Here is a 16,851-nt window from a genome sequence, read left to right on the forward strand (position 1 = left end):
TCCATCTGGCCCCTACACTCCTCCACCTCCCTGATGGGATGTGGTCCCATCTCAAGATGAATCCTCCCCCTGTTCTCTCGTCGCCGTCTAGTTTTGGGGGTGTGGGTTGTCTGGTTTTGATGTCCCACAATGTGACTTGGTTCTTTTCAGGGAGTAATAACTGGGCAGTGTGGACCCCCCTCTCACTCCATGCCCGGGAAGGGTCCTGTGTGATCATCCCCTGCCTGTTCCACATTCCTGGATTCAGAAGGAGATACCCGACGGACGCTGGAATCTGGTTCAAAGACCAGAATTACAAAGGGACTCCAGTATATCACACTTCAAGTGGGATCAGCGGGAATTATACAGGACGGGTCGAGTTCCTGGGAAACATGCTGAGTGAAAACTGTTCATTGAAGATCGGGAATTTAAAAGAATCCGATAGTGGGAAGTATTATTTCCGGATTGAAGCATCGGCTGGTAAATGGTCGGATCCAATCGGTTTCACACTCCTGGTATCTAGTGAGTTAATAATTTAATGTTCAACCCAGTATCAACTGACCTCTCTCTCCCACTCACTCCTCCACTATCCCTTCTCCTTCCCCACCTGCTAACCCGTCTGGTCGAGTCCCAGAGTTGTACGACACGGGAACGGGTCTATCGGCCCATTGGGTCCCTGCCGGCCCAGATACAACAACTCCGTATCTCAGCATTAGATCCACAAGGCCATAAGGCATAGGAGCAGAACCAGGCCGTTCAGCCCATCACATCTGCTCCACCATTCCATCATGACTGATTTATTATCGCTCTCAACCCCATCTCCCTTTCTGTGCCCCTTCTCTGGCCGTTCAAGTGCTCCTCCAGATAATTCATCAGCGCTGTGAGAGTGTGTATCACTCCCAACTCTACATCCCAGCGTTCCCCAAACCATTGCAATAAAAACTCCCCCCTCAAATACTCTCCTTCTTCCCCTCACCCGTGCCACTAGATTTAGTGAAGTTCACCATGAGGAAAACCTTCCTACAGCCTACCATCTCCATTTCCCTCATAAATTATCTTGATTCTCTTCTCCCCCCCCCCTCCCCCAGGATCCTTCCCCACTCCAGGGAGAAGGGACACAGCCCCTCCGACCTTTCCTTTGTTACGTACTCGTGACACATGACAGTGGTGCCCTTGTCATGTGACTGGGGTTGAAGCTGTACTGGACTTGAGGTGATGGTCTTGTGATGGTGGAATGACGTCATTTTCCCGCCAGTAGAGATCATGTGACGGGTTTTTTTACAGGTTATAAAAGGTAGACCCCACCCTGTGAGGAGGGGCAGTTCGTGGCTGGATTTGCCAAGTTGACTTCATGCCACTGCGTGTTTGAAGTGATGACGCAGTTTAGTTGAAGGATGAAGTTTTTATTTAATGCCTAAAGTTTAAAAGGTTAATGCCAACAGGTTCTTTATGATTCTGTTAGTTTGAGAATTAAAGGAGAGTGAAGATTCAAGGTTGGAAGTTAAAGATCGAGGAGAATCGCTTTCTACGGTGAAACGGGGGCGACCTTTGTTTGATCCTTATTTGGAAGGATTTCGTTGACTATCTTCGTGTTAATCCCTAGGTTTACCTAGAAAGGATTGAAGGTAGTGGAGAAGGAAAGGTCAGTGCCTTTAAGCCGTTCTGTTTCGTAAATTCTTCGTGGGAATTTCGACGTCGGGAATCGAAGCAAGCGACGTGAAAGAAAACTTAAATCGTCCTGTAAAGTCTCTCCTTTTAAATGGACTGTGAGCATATCGAACTTTTGGCAATATCACTTTAAGAACTGTTTTGGAATATCACTTTAAGAACTGTTTTGGAATATCACTTTAAGAACTGTTTTGGAATATCACTTTACGAACTGTTTGAACAGCCGCTCAGCAGCTGTTTCCGGTTACGGTAGTGTTTGTTTACTTTTGGGGGGTTTGTTTTCTGTGTTTAATAAACGTGTTGTTTGTTATAAGAAACCCTTGTCGAACTCATATCTTTATTGTTGCCTGAATACGTAACACCTTGACACGAGAATGCTGCATTCAGGGCAACGTCCTGGGGAATCTCCTCTCCAGTGCAGTCACCTCCTTCCTACAGTGTGGTGACCAGAACTGAACGCGGTCCCGAGGCTGTGGCCTGTCCACTGTGTTGTACAGTTGTACTGTAACCTCACGCTTCCTGTATTTTATGCCTCAGCTAATGAAGACAAGGATCCCATTCACCTTCTCACACCACTTTATCCAAAGAAAGCTTGAGACTAGCTTTATTTGTCACGTGTACATCAGTAACACCGAAACATACAGTGAAGTACGTTGTCTGCATCAACAACCAACACAGTCCAGGGATTTTCCGAGGGGAGCTTGAAATTGTCACAATAATTACAGTGCCGACGCAGCATGTCCTCAGCTTGCAAACTCTGCATCTTTGGGATGTGGGAGGAAACTGGAACACCATGATCGTTAATAATGTAAAACTTTACACTAACCATGCCTGCACCTTCAGGGATTCCAGTGATTGTACACTGAGGTCTCTCTATTCCTTGGTATTTCCCAGGATCCAGCAATTTATAGTGTAGGAACAGAAGCCTGCAGTCCCGCAGTCCGGTATGGCGATTCGAGAAGCTGCCAGGGGTAGTGGACTTAGCCCAATACGTAACGACACATCACCCCCCATCATCGATAGTATCTACAAGAGGTGCTGCCTCAAGAAGGCAACATCCACCATCAAAGATCCCCACCATCTGGGCCGTGCCATCTTCTCGTAACTCCGATCAGGCTGGAGGTACAGAAGCCTGAAGTCCCATCTCACCAGGTTAAGGAACAGCTACTTCCCTTCAACCATTCGGTTCCTGGACCAACAGGCACAACCACAATCACCGCCTCAGTACAGCAACACTAGGACCACTTTGCACTACAATGGACTTTGTGTTTTTGTTCTAATTGTGCTTTCTTGTGAAACTTCAGTTAAGTTTATGCTGTTCTTGTGACTGCTGCCGAGAGTGTGCCTGTGGTCTGCTGCAAGTAAGTTTCTCTGTTGTCACGTACCCCGTGACCGGGTTACCAAACCAGCAGAAATGGGAAACCCATTGGAGTCTGGTATTACCGTAAACTAATAGTGATTATTGGTAAACTAAGCAATGCAGTACTATAAAATGCAAATGTATGAACCAGGTTAGCAATGATATATACAGAAGGGTGGAACTAGGAACCAAAACCAGACTCTTTCAAGCCTAGGGGTAAATGGATAGAGTCTTACGATAGTGAAGGGTTCAGTTCAGTTCAGTTCGAGGTAGATTCTTGTGTAACATTGGAGAGAGAGAGAGAGAGGTGATGCTGTTGCCGTTGATCTTTCCATTGTCTTCCTGTCCTGTTATGGTCACCGACTATGACCACGTACGACCGTTCTTCAGTGGTGGACCTGTCACCTAGGCGAGGGTGGACACACGAACAGTTCCCCACCGGTCTTACCTTCACACACTGTGAGCCACTGATCGATTCCCCGAATCGATCCTCCCAAAAAACCCCCACCTTCACGTGGGTGCACAAAGCTCGTTCGGTGTCCCATGGTGTGTCTGCCTGTGTCTTAGCAGACCTCCACATGCTGGACACCCAGTCGATTTGCCCATCACACTGTGGACCACCGTATGTGGTCATGTGCATCGGACAAAAAACTCAATTAATCCTCCTAAGTGCATCCTATCACACTTATCTGGATTAAACTCCACCTGCCACTGTTCTGCCCAGTTTACCCATTGGAAGGGCAAACTTGAAGGCAGCAGACAGGGTCAATGGAAACACTCTTAGCATTGTGAAGTAACAGAGAGATCTTGGAAGTTCCAGAGCTGTGAAGTAATGTTGCAGCTCGATAAAACTGGAATCAGACCACAATTGTGCCCAGCTCTGCTTGCCTCATATGGGAAGGAATTGGAAGTTTTAGAGAGGGTGCAGAGGAGATTTACCAGATACTGCCTGGACCAGACAGCATGTCTTATCAGGACAGACTGAGTGAGCTGGGCCTTTTCCCTTTGGAGTGAAGGAGGATGAGAGGCAACTCGACAGAGACGGATAAGATGATAAAGACAGACAGAGAGGAGAGCAGAGACTTTTCTCCAGTGTGAAAATGGCTAATACAAGGACTTAGAAAAGTATAGGGGGGAATGTCAGAGGTAAGTTTTAACACAGGGAGTTGTGGGTACATGTACCACATGGCCAGGGGTGGGGGTAGAGAGAGATGCATTCCGGACATTTGAGAGACTCTCGGATCAGCACAGGGATGAAAGGAAAATGGAGAGCTATGGAGGAGAAAGGGTTACATTGATCTTGGAGTAGGTTAGAAGGTTGGCACCATATCGCTGGCTGAACGGGCTGTACTGTGCTGTACTGTTCTAACTTCCATGATCAATATCAAACTTCAGCGTCTTTATCTCAACAATATCACAATTTTCATATCTTTTGAAAATTTACCAACTGGACTTTCTTTGCTGATATCCAATCAGAACTTTGGGAGCACTGTGAATTCCTTGTCTACTATTGTCACACGTACCCCGAGGTACAGTGAAAATCTTTGCTTTAGATGCCAGACATTTCATCACATCAGTGCATCGAGATAGTGCGCTGACTACATCCATCACCTATCCTGAGTCTCTGTCAGGTCTTACACACGCAGTGGCCGCTTCATCAGGGGCACCTGCTCATTAATGTAAATATCTAATCGGCCAATCACGTGGCAGCAACTCTGCATAAAAGCACTCAGACACAGTCATGAGGTTCAGTTGTTGTTCAACCAGACATCAAAATGGGGAAGAAAAGTGATCAGAGTGACTTTGCTCGTGGAATGATTGTTGGGGCCAGACGGGGTGGTTTGATTATTTCAGAAATGGCTGGAATTTTCATGTTCAGGAGTCTGTAGAGTTTACATAGATCGTAAACAATCGTATATATTGTGAGAAAACAATCAGAGTACATTCTGTGAGCGACTGTTCTGTGGGTGAAAACGCTTTGTTAATGGGAGAGGTCAGAGGAGGGTGGCCAGACTGGTTCTTGCTGACTGGAGCTGAAATAACCACGTGTTACAACGGTGGTGTGCAGAAGAACATCTCTGAGCGCACAGTAGGTCAAACCACAGTAGAAAACAACGAGTGTTCAACCCTTACCTACGTCCATGAGCAGGTTGCCGCTTTGGCCTTCGTTGGATTCTCCTCTCTCTCTCTCTCGTTACTCTCTTGCCTTTAAATGAGCTTATAAAATGCTTTGGGTTTTTCATTCATCTTCTCTGCCAGTGATATTCAAAGTCTCCTCTTTGCTCTCATATTTTGAAGTCCTGGCCTCCATTGCTACATCTTTGAATGACCTCCACTTGTACTTACCACCCAACCCGCGGTACCCTCTCCTCACTGCCCCTCCTCAGCGCTCCCTCCTCACTCTCCTCCCATGGCGCTGCCTCCTCACTGCCCCTCCTGCAGCACTCCCTCCTCACTGGCCCTCCGGCAGTGCTCCCTCCCTGTCTGTGACAATGGGAAAAGCCCTCCTGGGCTGTGGGATCTGAACTCAGCTACTCTGAGACTGGGGAGAGGGAGGGGGAGGTGGGTGGGGAATGTCAGCTGCTTTAACCCTTGCAGGGCCACACATTGTTTGCTGGTTTGTTCCACAGGGAGTGCAGGGAGACCGGTGATCGAGGTACCTGAGCGAGTGGTGGAGGGAGAAGCCGTATCTCTGACCTGCTCTGTTCACACTTACTGCCCTGAGGACACTCCTGTGTTTGAGTGGCACCTCCCTGGTTTCAACGATCCTCAGGTGACTGGGGAAGAATCCCAGGTTTTCCAGGATTACCAATGGATTTATTCCCACACTGTGGTGTACACACCAATGTCTGAGAATTCCCGCCAGGCAGTGAAATGTGCGGCCAACTTTGGATCCCAGACACGAGAAACGGAGATCTCACTGGATGTGAAGAGTAAGTCAGAGAGTGTAACCGAAGACCAGAAACACCTCGACTTCTCATCCCCATCGTCCGAATGTCCCTTCAACATCCACACTCTCAGTCTCACCCTTCCCTGTCCCTGTGAAACCCTCCAGACCCTACACCCCTCCCTGTCTCTGTAACTCCCTCTGATTCTTAAACCCCTCTGCATCTCTGTGACCCCCTCCGGCTCCTACACCCCTCCCTGCCTCTGTAACTCCCTCTGGCTCTTAAATCCCTCTGCATCTCTGTGACCCCCTCCAGCTCCTACACCCCTCCCTGTCTCTGTAACTTCCTCTGATTCTTAAACCCCTCTGCATCTCTGTGACCCCCTCCGGCTCCTACACCCCTCCCTGTCTCTGTGAACCCTCCCCTCTGTCCCCTACACTCCTTCCCATCTCTGTGATCCTCTCCCTGTCTGTGATCCCCCCCCCCCCCCGGCCACTACACCACCTGACGGCCCCGCGGTCACTACACCAAACACCACCCCCACCACCCCGGTCTTTGTAAACCTCTCTCTGTCTCTGTTTAACTCATTCCCTGTGTTTTCAGATCCTCCTCGAAATGTTACCATCTCACTGTCAGTAAACGAGCGAACAGATACTCAGAATATTAAGGAAGGGGACAGAGTTGTCCTCAATTGTAACTCTGCCTCAGCTAACCCGGCAATCAGTGAGTACACCTGGTACAAAGATGGAACTCAAGTCTGGACAGAAAGGAGTAACAGCATCCAGTTTCTATCAATATCTCACACCGATTACGGGACGTACATCTGTCAGGCTTCCAATGAAGTGGGCAGCAACCGGTCAGCGGAATTCACAGTGACGGGCAAGGGTAAGTGTCAGACAGAAATAACATTGGTTTGTTTGGACAAGGTGTATAACAAAAGTGAAATTTATGTAGTACATGTGTTGTGGTTTTTCGTGCCTCACAAATGACTAGGAGACACAGAAGATTCTTCAGGAAGGGTTAAACTTTAATTTGCAAATCAAAGCTGAGACAGTCATTGAGCTAGTCGCTGATTGCCCACCGATCTCTGGACACAGCATTTTTTATAGTATTTGTCCAGATGTATTAGCATATGTAATCGATCTATAGTTGCGTATTACACGTACTACATGTACTACATGTCCCTATTGTTCCTATCAATTGGCTTAATCATGTTCTAATCTACATCTCTTAGCTACCTCTCATTAACATACCATTGTCTTCTACATTCCTAAGACTTCAGTCTCCTACCAAATTGGGTACATGCACAGCAAATAATAAACTCAGAACTGAGCAATGTTCTAATCTACATTTCTTTAGCTACCTCTCATTAACATACTATTGTCTACTACATTCCTAAGACTTCATTCTACTAAATTGGGTACATGCATAGCAGACATGCATAGTTACACAGCAAATGATACAAGTTTTATACTCCATAATATTTTTATACTCCAATATATGCTCTATTTGAGACCCAGAGGGACTCATACAGAGAAAGAAGACTAAGAGTCCGCGCACAAAAGTCTCAATAAACTCAAGCATTTATTCCCAAATCTCAGGTAAACTATAATTTTCTGCACCAAGACCTCAAAGTATTCTCTCTCTGCTACCCTGGGCCGCTGAGCCAAAAACCTGTCCCTTTGTACCTGAGACAGGGAAAAAGACTCCGAAGCCCTTACAATCTACTCCCACACTGTCGTTTTGTTCTTGTTCATCCTGCAGGTGTTGTAGGCTGTAACGATACATTTTCGGTGTTTCTTTCTCCACTAAGCTTGCTTCAGTAATTGCCACGAGCATCGGAAATTGTTTGGTCGCAGCACGCACTACAAAAGATTTGAGACAAGGAGGAAAACAGCACAGCACAAACGCACAGCTCAACAATACAATACCAACAGTTATTGCTATTTTAGTCAGCCATGCTCCCCATCCTCCGAGTCTACTTTCTAACCAATCAAATAACTGATGTTCAAATCCTGCATTCTGTTTGACCTCCGTCCGCTGATTCTTTAATTTATTCATTGCTTTAGTAAACGATCCTTCTGGGCTAGTATTGTTCGGTATGAAAGTGCAGCATTGTTCTCCAAACATTACACACACACCCCCTTTTTCTGCCAAAAGCCAATCCAGTACCTGTCTGTTTTGCCACGCCATCCTGCTAGTTGCATCCACCTGTTGCCCCAAGGCCTCCAGTGCATCATCGGTGTAGTTGATGAATCTCGGCTGATTATAGCATATATAGTTTATCCATTCAACATTTTTGCTTACCCCTATCACAGGTATGATAGCTTCCCAGCCTGCAGCAATCTCATGCAGTGCTAGGCATGTCATTCGATTAGTTTGCATGCGGTAACTCATCAATGCTAACGGTAAAGCATCGACCCAATTAAGTTTAGTGTCTGCACAAATTTTGTTCAGTTTGGCTTTCAGGGTTCCATTAATTCTCTCTACCATACCCTGCGACTGAGGGTGGTATACACATCCAAATCTTTGCTTTATCCTCAGCGCCTGTAGTACCAGTTTGACCACTTTCTGGATAAAAGCTGAACCATTGTCTGAGCTAACTTCTGTAGGTATTCCAAACCTTGGGATCACTTCATTTGTCAGAAATTTTGCAACTGTCTTTGCCCCTTGATCTCTTGAAGGTACCACCTCCACCCATCTGCTAAATCAATCAATTACTACCAGCATGTATCTTTTCCCTCTCACTGTCTTTATCATGTCTACGTAATCGATCACTAGATGTTTAAATGGTCCTTCAGGTACAGGAATGTGGCCTATTGGGGTTGTAATTCCCTTTCGAACATTATTCTGTGCGCATACCTCACACTGTGACAAGACAAAGTCCACTGAAGCCTGTAAATGAGGTGACCAAAAACCATCCTTTATTTTCTTTATCACTTCCCCCCTTGCACAATGGTCAATCCCATGCACTTCTGAAATTAGAATCGTCAGTAGAGTGGTGGGCGCTACCAACAAACCGTCTTCCATGCTCCACAAGCCTTCCGGGTTCTGCTTGGCCCCCCTTTGTCTGTTCTGCCAAAGTTGCCTTACCTTGTATTTCAATTAGGTCCTCTACCACAGGTTCTGGAGCTAGGCTTACCTGGGGGGCAATGACAGCTGATGTACACCCAGACGCTTTTCTGGCTGCCTCGTCCACAACTTGATTTCCCTTTGTTATTACATCATTTCCTTTTTTATGTGCCTGGCATTTTACTATAGCCAATGCTTTAGGTTTCATTATGGCTTTTATTAAGTCTAGAATTTGCTGACAATGTTGTATGGGATCTCCGCTACTTTTTTAAAACCTCTCTGCTTTCACACTGCCCCGAACAAATGGCATACTGCATGAGCATATACCGAATCAGTATAGATGTCTACTTTCTCCCCTTCCATCATTTCACACGCAGCTGTCAGGGCTTTGATTTCCGCCAGTTGGGCGGAACACAGTTGGGGACAGGACTCCATCCTAATAATCTTATAGCTTGACTGATTCTGCTGCACGACTGAGAACCCTGCATGATTTCCATCATAGTCCCATCCTTTAGTGGTTCTGACCGTAAATCTGTTCTTAATTTGGCAAATGCCATCGTCTTCCCTACACAATCACGGGGTTCTCCTTCATAGTCTAAAGGGACAAAATCGGCTATATTACTGGTAGTGCATCTCTGTATAGTTATGTCTGGAAATGTCAATAGCATCTGATACGCTGCTATCCTGGCTGGCGTCAACACAAATTTCCCTCTTTCCAGCAATTCTGCTACTTTGTGGTGTGTGTACAGAGTCACAGGATAGCCCAGGGTTACAGATGATGCCTTTTCATATGCATAGTACAGTGCCGCCAATCCCTGATAACAGGGTGGATACCCCTGAGCCACCTCATCTAGTCTCGTACTGTAGTATGCTGTCGGCTGCTTTGCTTTTCCTGTGCCTGTCTCCTGTGTTAGAACTGCTGTAACATGATCCTCCAGTCGGTTGGATACATACAAATAAAAAACTTTCTTGTAGTCAGGCAAAGCTAATGCTGGTGCTGACTGCAATTCCTGCTTAATTGTATTGAAAGCTATCTCCGCCTCTCCATTCCACTGTAAGCTGTTCTTCAAATTTGTATGTCCTGCTTCTTTCATTATCTTTCTCAAAGGTGCCACAATCTCAGCATATTCTCTTATCCAATCTGAGCTGTACCCTGCCATTCCCAAAAACGTCATCATCTGCCCTACAGTCTGTGGTTTGGGGGCCTTAGTTATTGCCTCAATCTGATCTGGTGCTATCGCCTTCACTCCCTTGGATATTACCCTGCCTAAGTATTCCACTTGCTGCGTGCAAAATTGCAGTTTCTTTTTGGATACTTTATGTCCTTCGTGCGCCAGATTCTCTAACAGAGTTATAGTGTCCTGCTCACACTGTTCCTCGCTGTGGGAGCAAATCAACAGGTCATCCACATACTGTAACAATGTACTTTCCAATGGTACGCCCTCTAGGTCTGCCTTCAACATCTGATTAAAAACGTGTGGTGAATGTTTAAATTCTTGCGGCATTCTGGTATAGGTATACTGAGCACCTCTGTAAGTAAATGCAAACAGATACTGACACTGGTGGGCTAGAGGAATGCTGAAGAAAGCCGAACACAAATCAATCGCTGAAAAGTAACTTGCTCCTGGTGGAACATTAGTCAAAAGCGTGTCTGGGTTGGGGACTACCGCTGGCCAGTCCTCTACCACATCATTTACCGCTCGCAAATCATGCACCAATCTCCACTTAGATTTATCTGCTTTTAAAACCGGCAGCAACGGGGTATTGCATGGACTGTTTGTTCTTTTAAGCACTCCTATTTCAAGCAACCCCTGAACTGTCGATGCTATTCCCTCTTCCGCTTCTGGTCTTAGAGGGTATTGTGGTCTCCGGGGTGGAATTGCTCCCCTTTTCAGCCTTATTTCCACCGGACTAGCTGTTTTTATTTTCCCTACGTCCGTGTCATGCTGTGACCACAGAATAGATGGCAACTCATCTAACCTTTTAGCTTTCTGCTGGCCTCTTTCCTTTCCCAGCAAGAACATGTGTGGTTGGGGAGTTATTTCGACCTCTCTCATTGTCCCTACCATATCTACACTTACCATTATTTTAATACAATTGTTGTCTTCTGATATCCACACCTCTGGCGTGATTTTCCTTCACACTGTCACGGTTTCAGCACTCTTAACTAAGGGTCCTAAGTCTTTAGACTGATATCCCTTGTTTACCAACAACATTACGCGGGGCGCAGCCTCCGGTATCCTGTACCATTTTTCTAAAAAGGTCTTCCATTTAACTTGTAAAGCTGCCCCTTGCTTTCCAATTATCACAGCCTCCCCTTCCAGGCGCTGCTGGGTACACGCCTCTAGGTGCCATTTCTCCTCTAACTCCCTGTTCTGAGTCTCGTCAAAAATCACTGTACAATGTAGCTCAGATTTGGGCATTACAGCCCTGGTTAATATAGCCTGCACGCCCTTTTTCCATTTTTCCCAGGTTCCCTGAATCTGAGCTGCGATGTGTCCTATCCAAAAGACATTAGCCTTCTTGTCTTCTCGCACTATCAATTGAGCCCCTGCTCTTTCCACACTCAGCCCATTTCTGGTGCATTCTAATTTTAATTCCAATTTCAATAAGGCATCTCTGCCTAACAAATTAATACTAGCACCGGCAAAACAATTTCTTTATTTCTCATTCTCAACCGCACTGGAGCCATGCACTGTGTTTTCCCCGAGAACCCTACCGTCTTAATAAACTTTCCTGACATGGGAAGGTGAAGGGCATACTGTGGCTGTACACAAGTGTACGTGGCTCCAGTACCTATCATCATTGGTGTCAGTTGCCCTTCTAACATAACCTGAACAATGGGTTCCTCATCTGCCTCCCTTGCTATCATTGGGTAATGTCCCTTCCCACTCAAGTTCTTGGGGCACCCCTAATACCTCGCATAGGGGTTCACAGGTCCGCTTGGGCCTGTGGGGGCTGGTCCTTGGCTAAACTTTAGTTCCTTTCTTATCGGTTCCTGCTGGTGTGTGACAGGCCATAGTGTAAATGGACAATCTCTTCTCATGTGACCTGGCTGATTACATTCCCGGCACAATCTCTCTACCTCTTTCCCCCTGTTTCCTCACTGGTCCCCTCTGCCCATAGCTTCTCTGTCCCCCTCCTTGGGACTTCCAGTCCTGTCTGGGCTGTTTGAATTTAGTCTGTTCCTGATAGGACATTTGTGGGAATGCTCCCTCAAAGATAATTATCGGCATGGGGTTTTCCAGCCCTTGTCTTACAGTATGATTGGTTCCCCCATATAGCAGTGCTTTGTCCAGTTCGATGGCTGTACTTGGACCGGTGATTGCTGGCAGCATCTTTTTGCTTTTCTCTTTTTCCTTCTTTTTGAATTCTTTGAGCTGCATTTGTATTAACTTTCTTTGCACCTCTTCCTGCTGCTCAGCCAACCTTTGTTTGTCTTTCCGGTATTTCTCAACCGCATGGACTACGTGGTCTCTAAATTCTTGTGGGGTCTTTGACATTAGCCCAACCACTTCCTCCAGTTTGGATTTTACTTGTGGAGGCATTGCATCCAAAATGCTATGTCGGAACAGTGAGGTCATTAATAAGCTATTCTCCACCTCTTGCTCAGTCTCCAGTCTCCACCTTTTCAACTGGTTTTCTACGTAGGCTGCTGGGTTTTCAGTGTCTCCCAGTGGATCCCCTTTTAAGGCTTTGGGGTCCACTTTGGGTGGATAAAGCCTCCTGAGCGCCTGCCATACCCTCTGCCTCACTCTGTCAAACCCGTCTCCATCAGTTCTCGGGTCGTTCGAGTTTACTATGCCAGCCATTTCCATTAGTTCGTTAAATTTGGAGGTTCCCATCAACCTTATCAACAGTGCCTTCAAATCTCCCATAGCCAATAATCGTCCCGCTGTTTCTTCTTCAAAGGCTCTAATCCATTTCCCTGCTCCTTCATGTAGATTGGGCAGAGTGTTTTTCAGCCCTTCTAGGTCCTGGGATCCCCAAGGGATATACTGCACTTGTCCTGATCCTTTTACTAACAACAGCATCATTCTTCCTCCTTCTTCCCATCTGCCCTGGCTCTCCTCCTCACCTGACTCCCCATCTGTCTCAGGGTATGTCTTTACTGCCTCCCACACAAATGTCTCCGGGGTTCTCTTCTTCCCTCGGTCTCCCTGTGGAGTCCTTCCTTTCTGTCTTAATTCAATACTTGGTTGGCCCCTGGAGTATTTTTTTGCATCTCTTCTGGCAATCCCCTCTCAGTAGCTTATCTAGCTCTCTCTCTACTTCCGCAAGTCGCTCCCCTACTGCCTCCTTCTGTTCTTCTAGGCTTCCGCCTCCTACCTCTTCCCCACAAATTCTCACGTCCTCTCTCTCTCCACTTAACTCTTGCTCCTCCAATGAGTCACCTTCTTTCTTCCTGTCCGTGTCTGTACACCTGTGGCAGGGACTCCTGATCCTTACTTGTGCTTGATTCCCTTCTCTCTTGTGTTTCTCCAAGACTCTCATCTCCTATCTTTTTTCCACTTCCTCTTGAATACCTTATCTCTTCCTGCCCTGATGAGCCACTTTCTTTTCTAGTCTGTTTATTTCTATAGTATAACCGATACTCCTTTTCCTCTCTTAAGTATTTCATCCGTTCAATCCCTTTTCGTATTGTTTTTTCTCCTCATTATCCCAAACTTGTACTTCTCCCTGCATGGTTACTGTTCCCGTCAGCAGGAGGCACTGCTTAGGGGTTCCTTCCTCATTATAGGGAGGGGGTTTTTCTGTTTCTTTCGCATCCGGGTACGGAGCCGAAGCCAGCTTCTCACCATACCCTTCTCTCTCTCTAATAGGCTGTTTCTCCAGCACAGTGTCTTCCTCGCTTGTAATCAATATTCTGCCTGTCCTCCTCAGCCTTTCTCCCTCCGTTCTGAAGAGTTTCAGCACTTCCATTTCTCGTTCTCTTTTTTGCTCTCTTTTCTTAGATTTATCTTTTGGTTTGTAATTTTTAATTAGTCCCTCCATTTCTTTGCACAAACTTACATCAAACGTTCCTTCTCTTGGCCACTTTGTGACCAGGTTATTGGTTCTTTTTTCCCATTTTTCTGAAGTTTTTGTGATCTCATTATTAATTAACGGGAATTTTTTGCTCAGAATCTCTACTGCTGTTCCTTTACCTGTCATGTTATTCTCTCTTTTTATGGTATTTCGGAGATTCACAGTTCGTTTACTGGATAATATTACTTACTCTAATTCTACGCCTGGTCTAACACCACGTGGACTTTTTCTTAACATCTTATTAACTTATTTGTACTTACCTTCACTGCAGTGTTCTTGATCAATCCTCTGAGCTTCCTCTGTTAACCCCCAATTCTGCCAGATTCTTTGGACCGGAGAGACCCTTCGGCAGTGGTTCCACACTTCTGAGACTCCAAGACCTCCCAAAGCCAACAGAATTCTTAGTCCAAATTGTCGCAAAAGCGCTTACTTTTTGTTTGGGTGCACCCTTAATTCTGTTAGCCTTGTGGGGGTCCCTGGAGGACTGGGAAGTGCCCCCAATCTGCCGTTTCCTTTCCGCGGGTCTCTATCCGGTCCTGCCGCGGTCGCCAATTTTGTCGTGGTTTTTCATGCCTCACAAATGACCAGGAGACGCAGAAGATTCTTCAAGAAGGGTTAAACTTTAATTTGCAAATCAAAGCTGAGACAGTCATTGAGCTAGTCGCTGATTGCCCACCGATCCTCGGAAACAGCACTTTTTATAGTATTTGTCCAGTTGTATTAGCATATGTAATCGATCTATAGTTGCGTATTACACGTACTACATGTACTACATGTCCCTATTGTTCCTATCAATTGGCTTAATCATGTTCTAATCTACATCTCTTAGATACCTTCTCATTAACATACCATTGTCTTCTACATTCCTAAGACTTCAGTCTCCTACCAAATTGGGTACATGCACAGCAAATAATAAACTCAAAACTGAGCAAAGTTCTAATCTACATTTCTTTAGCTACCTCTCATTAACATACTATTGTCTTCTACATTCCTAAGACTTCATTCTACTAAGTTGAGTACATGCATAGCAGACTGACTAGTTACACAGCAAATGATACAAGTTTTATACTCCATAATATTTTTATACTCCAATACATGCTGCCCGACTCCATATCTCCTGGGTCAGGCCCACACCGAGAACACCGTGCTCCATTTTATAAAGAGGACTTGATCTATTGTAGATGCAAATATTCACTGGATCAGCAAACAATCAGAGATGTTTCTATGGGGAACTATGGAACAACGGGGCCCTTTGAGTAGACTCATGTGGAGCGGGGAACCATAGGGAAACGATGGAAAATCCGATGGGGAATATAAGTGAACCTCCTCTCACCCCGGAAAGCCATTTTCAGATGGCTTTGTTCTGACAGGGAGGGGTGAAAGTGGGAGCTGAACAAACAGAAGAGAGGAGAATGGAGACATGAGAGGTGACCTGGTGGAAGATGATGAGAAATAGAGTGGATAGCCAGAGACATTTTCCCAGAGTGGAAATGTTTAATATGAAGTGTTACGTACACACAACCCTGTAAAAGTATCAGCAGCAGTAGGACACACCTGGAGTCTGGTTTTGCTGTTAACAAAACACTATTTTATTAGTAACTATGTCATATAGTAACTTAAACCAGGTAAGTCAGGAGTTATGCATATATAGGTGTAAAAATAAAGTTCCCAAACACATTCAAGCTCAGGTGGCAAGAGTTACAGTCTTACAATGGAATGTAAGAAAGTTCAGTTCAGTCCACAGGTGAGAGAGAGGTATTTGTAATCTGAATAGACAGGTGTTGTCATTCTTCCCGTTGTCCTCCGAATCCTTCACGCGAAGTATCACCGACAGTGATCTTCACAGAATATCCTTTCTCACAAGTGGTTACCACAATTCCATACCTGAATTCAGCTACGGGTCATCCCAAAGTGGCGGCCACAGGAGACTCAAACCGAATCCACGTCTGGATTATCATCAACAGTAGCTTATCACTGAGGTACCGTCATCAAGGGAACTACCACCCAGGCGAGGGTTATCACACACCGGTAGATTCCACAGGGTTACCCCAATCACACAACTGTGATAGCCACTTACTCAGTCCCACGACATATGAAGTAACTCCAGCAGTGATTTGCCACAGGGTTGCCTTATTCAATGAAATACCACACCCAGACAAGGGTAAACACACAACTGGTATTCACAAAGGTATCCCTCAACCAGAAACTCACTCCTGTGGATTAACTATGTGACAGTCACACTTCCATTTCTGAATGGAATCAAACTCACCCTAGAATCAAGACTCTACTTGGAGAGAGTCCACATAGTGATCTCTTTGTCACTTGGTCTTTTCTGTTTCAAACCTTTTCTCTCTGCTCCTCTCTGCAAACTTCTAGTTGCAGCACTGGTGAGAGTCGGTTATCAATGCTCCGGATCGATCTCAACTCACCCCTTTGGGCTACGGAAAGTTTAAACCAACGACCCCACTCACTGGTATCTTTTCATGATCGAACCCAGCTCGACTCTGACCATGTGTCCGGGTGAGAGTCATCTGACCTTGCTTAAATAAACATGCTGCGAGCAACCATAAACCTTCACTAACCATCAAGTAACTCCACCTCTCTTCACCATCGCAGCTCAGAAGCAGGCAGTGCCCTTGCAAAAGTCCAAACACACTGTAGCAGGTGTAAACACAAGATGCTCACCACAGCATCTCAGCAATTCTGCAGTCAGTAGAAACCCAACACAGCAAACGTCAGTCTCCATTCTCTCGGCGTTTTAAAGTGACAGTCCACAGAAGAAATGAACCCTGGGGGTACGTAACAGAAGGGTTCGAATATCCAGGTGATTGGAGGAAAGTACAGGTGTATGCCAAA

At 45.8% G+C, this 16,851-nt stretch overlaps 1 protein-coding gene across 1 annotated transcript in view; it reads left to right on the forward strand.

The window, feature by feature from the left end:
• The window catches only part of LOC132393418 (sialoadhesin-like), a 70,659-nt gene that overhangs the window by 25,429 nt on the left and 28,379 nt on the right, over positions 1-16,851 (forward strand). The window contains exons 6-8 of the mRNA XM_059968631.1: positions 151-501; positions 5,638-5,940; positions 6,499-6,780. Coding sequence (XP_059824614.1) covers positions 151-501; positions 5,638-5,940; positions 6,499-6,780 — 936 coding nt within the window. The remainder of the gene's footprint in view (positions 1-150; positions 502-5,637; positions 5,941-6,498; positions 6,781-16,851) is intronic.

The sequence above is a fragment of the Hypanus sabinus genome, chromosome 1 (genome assembly GCF_030144855.1).
Source record: "Hypanus sabinus isolate sHypSab1 chromosome 1, sHypSab1.hap1, whole genome shotgun sequence".
NCBI lineage: Eukaryota > Metazoa > Chordata > Chondrichthyes > Myliobatiformes > Dasyatidae > Hypanus > Hypanus sabinus.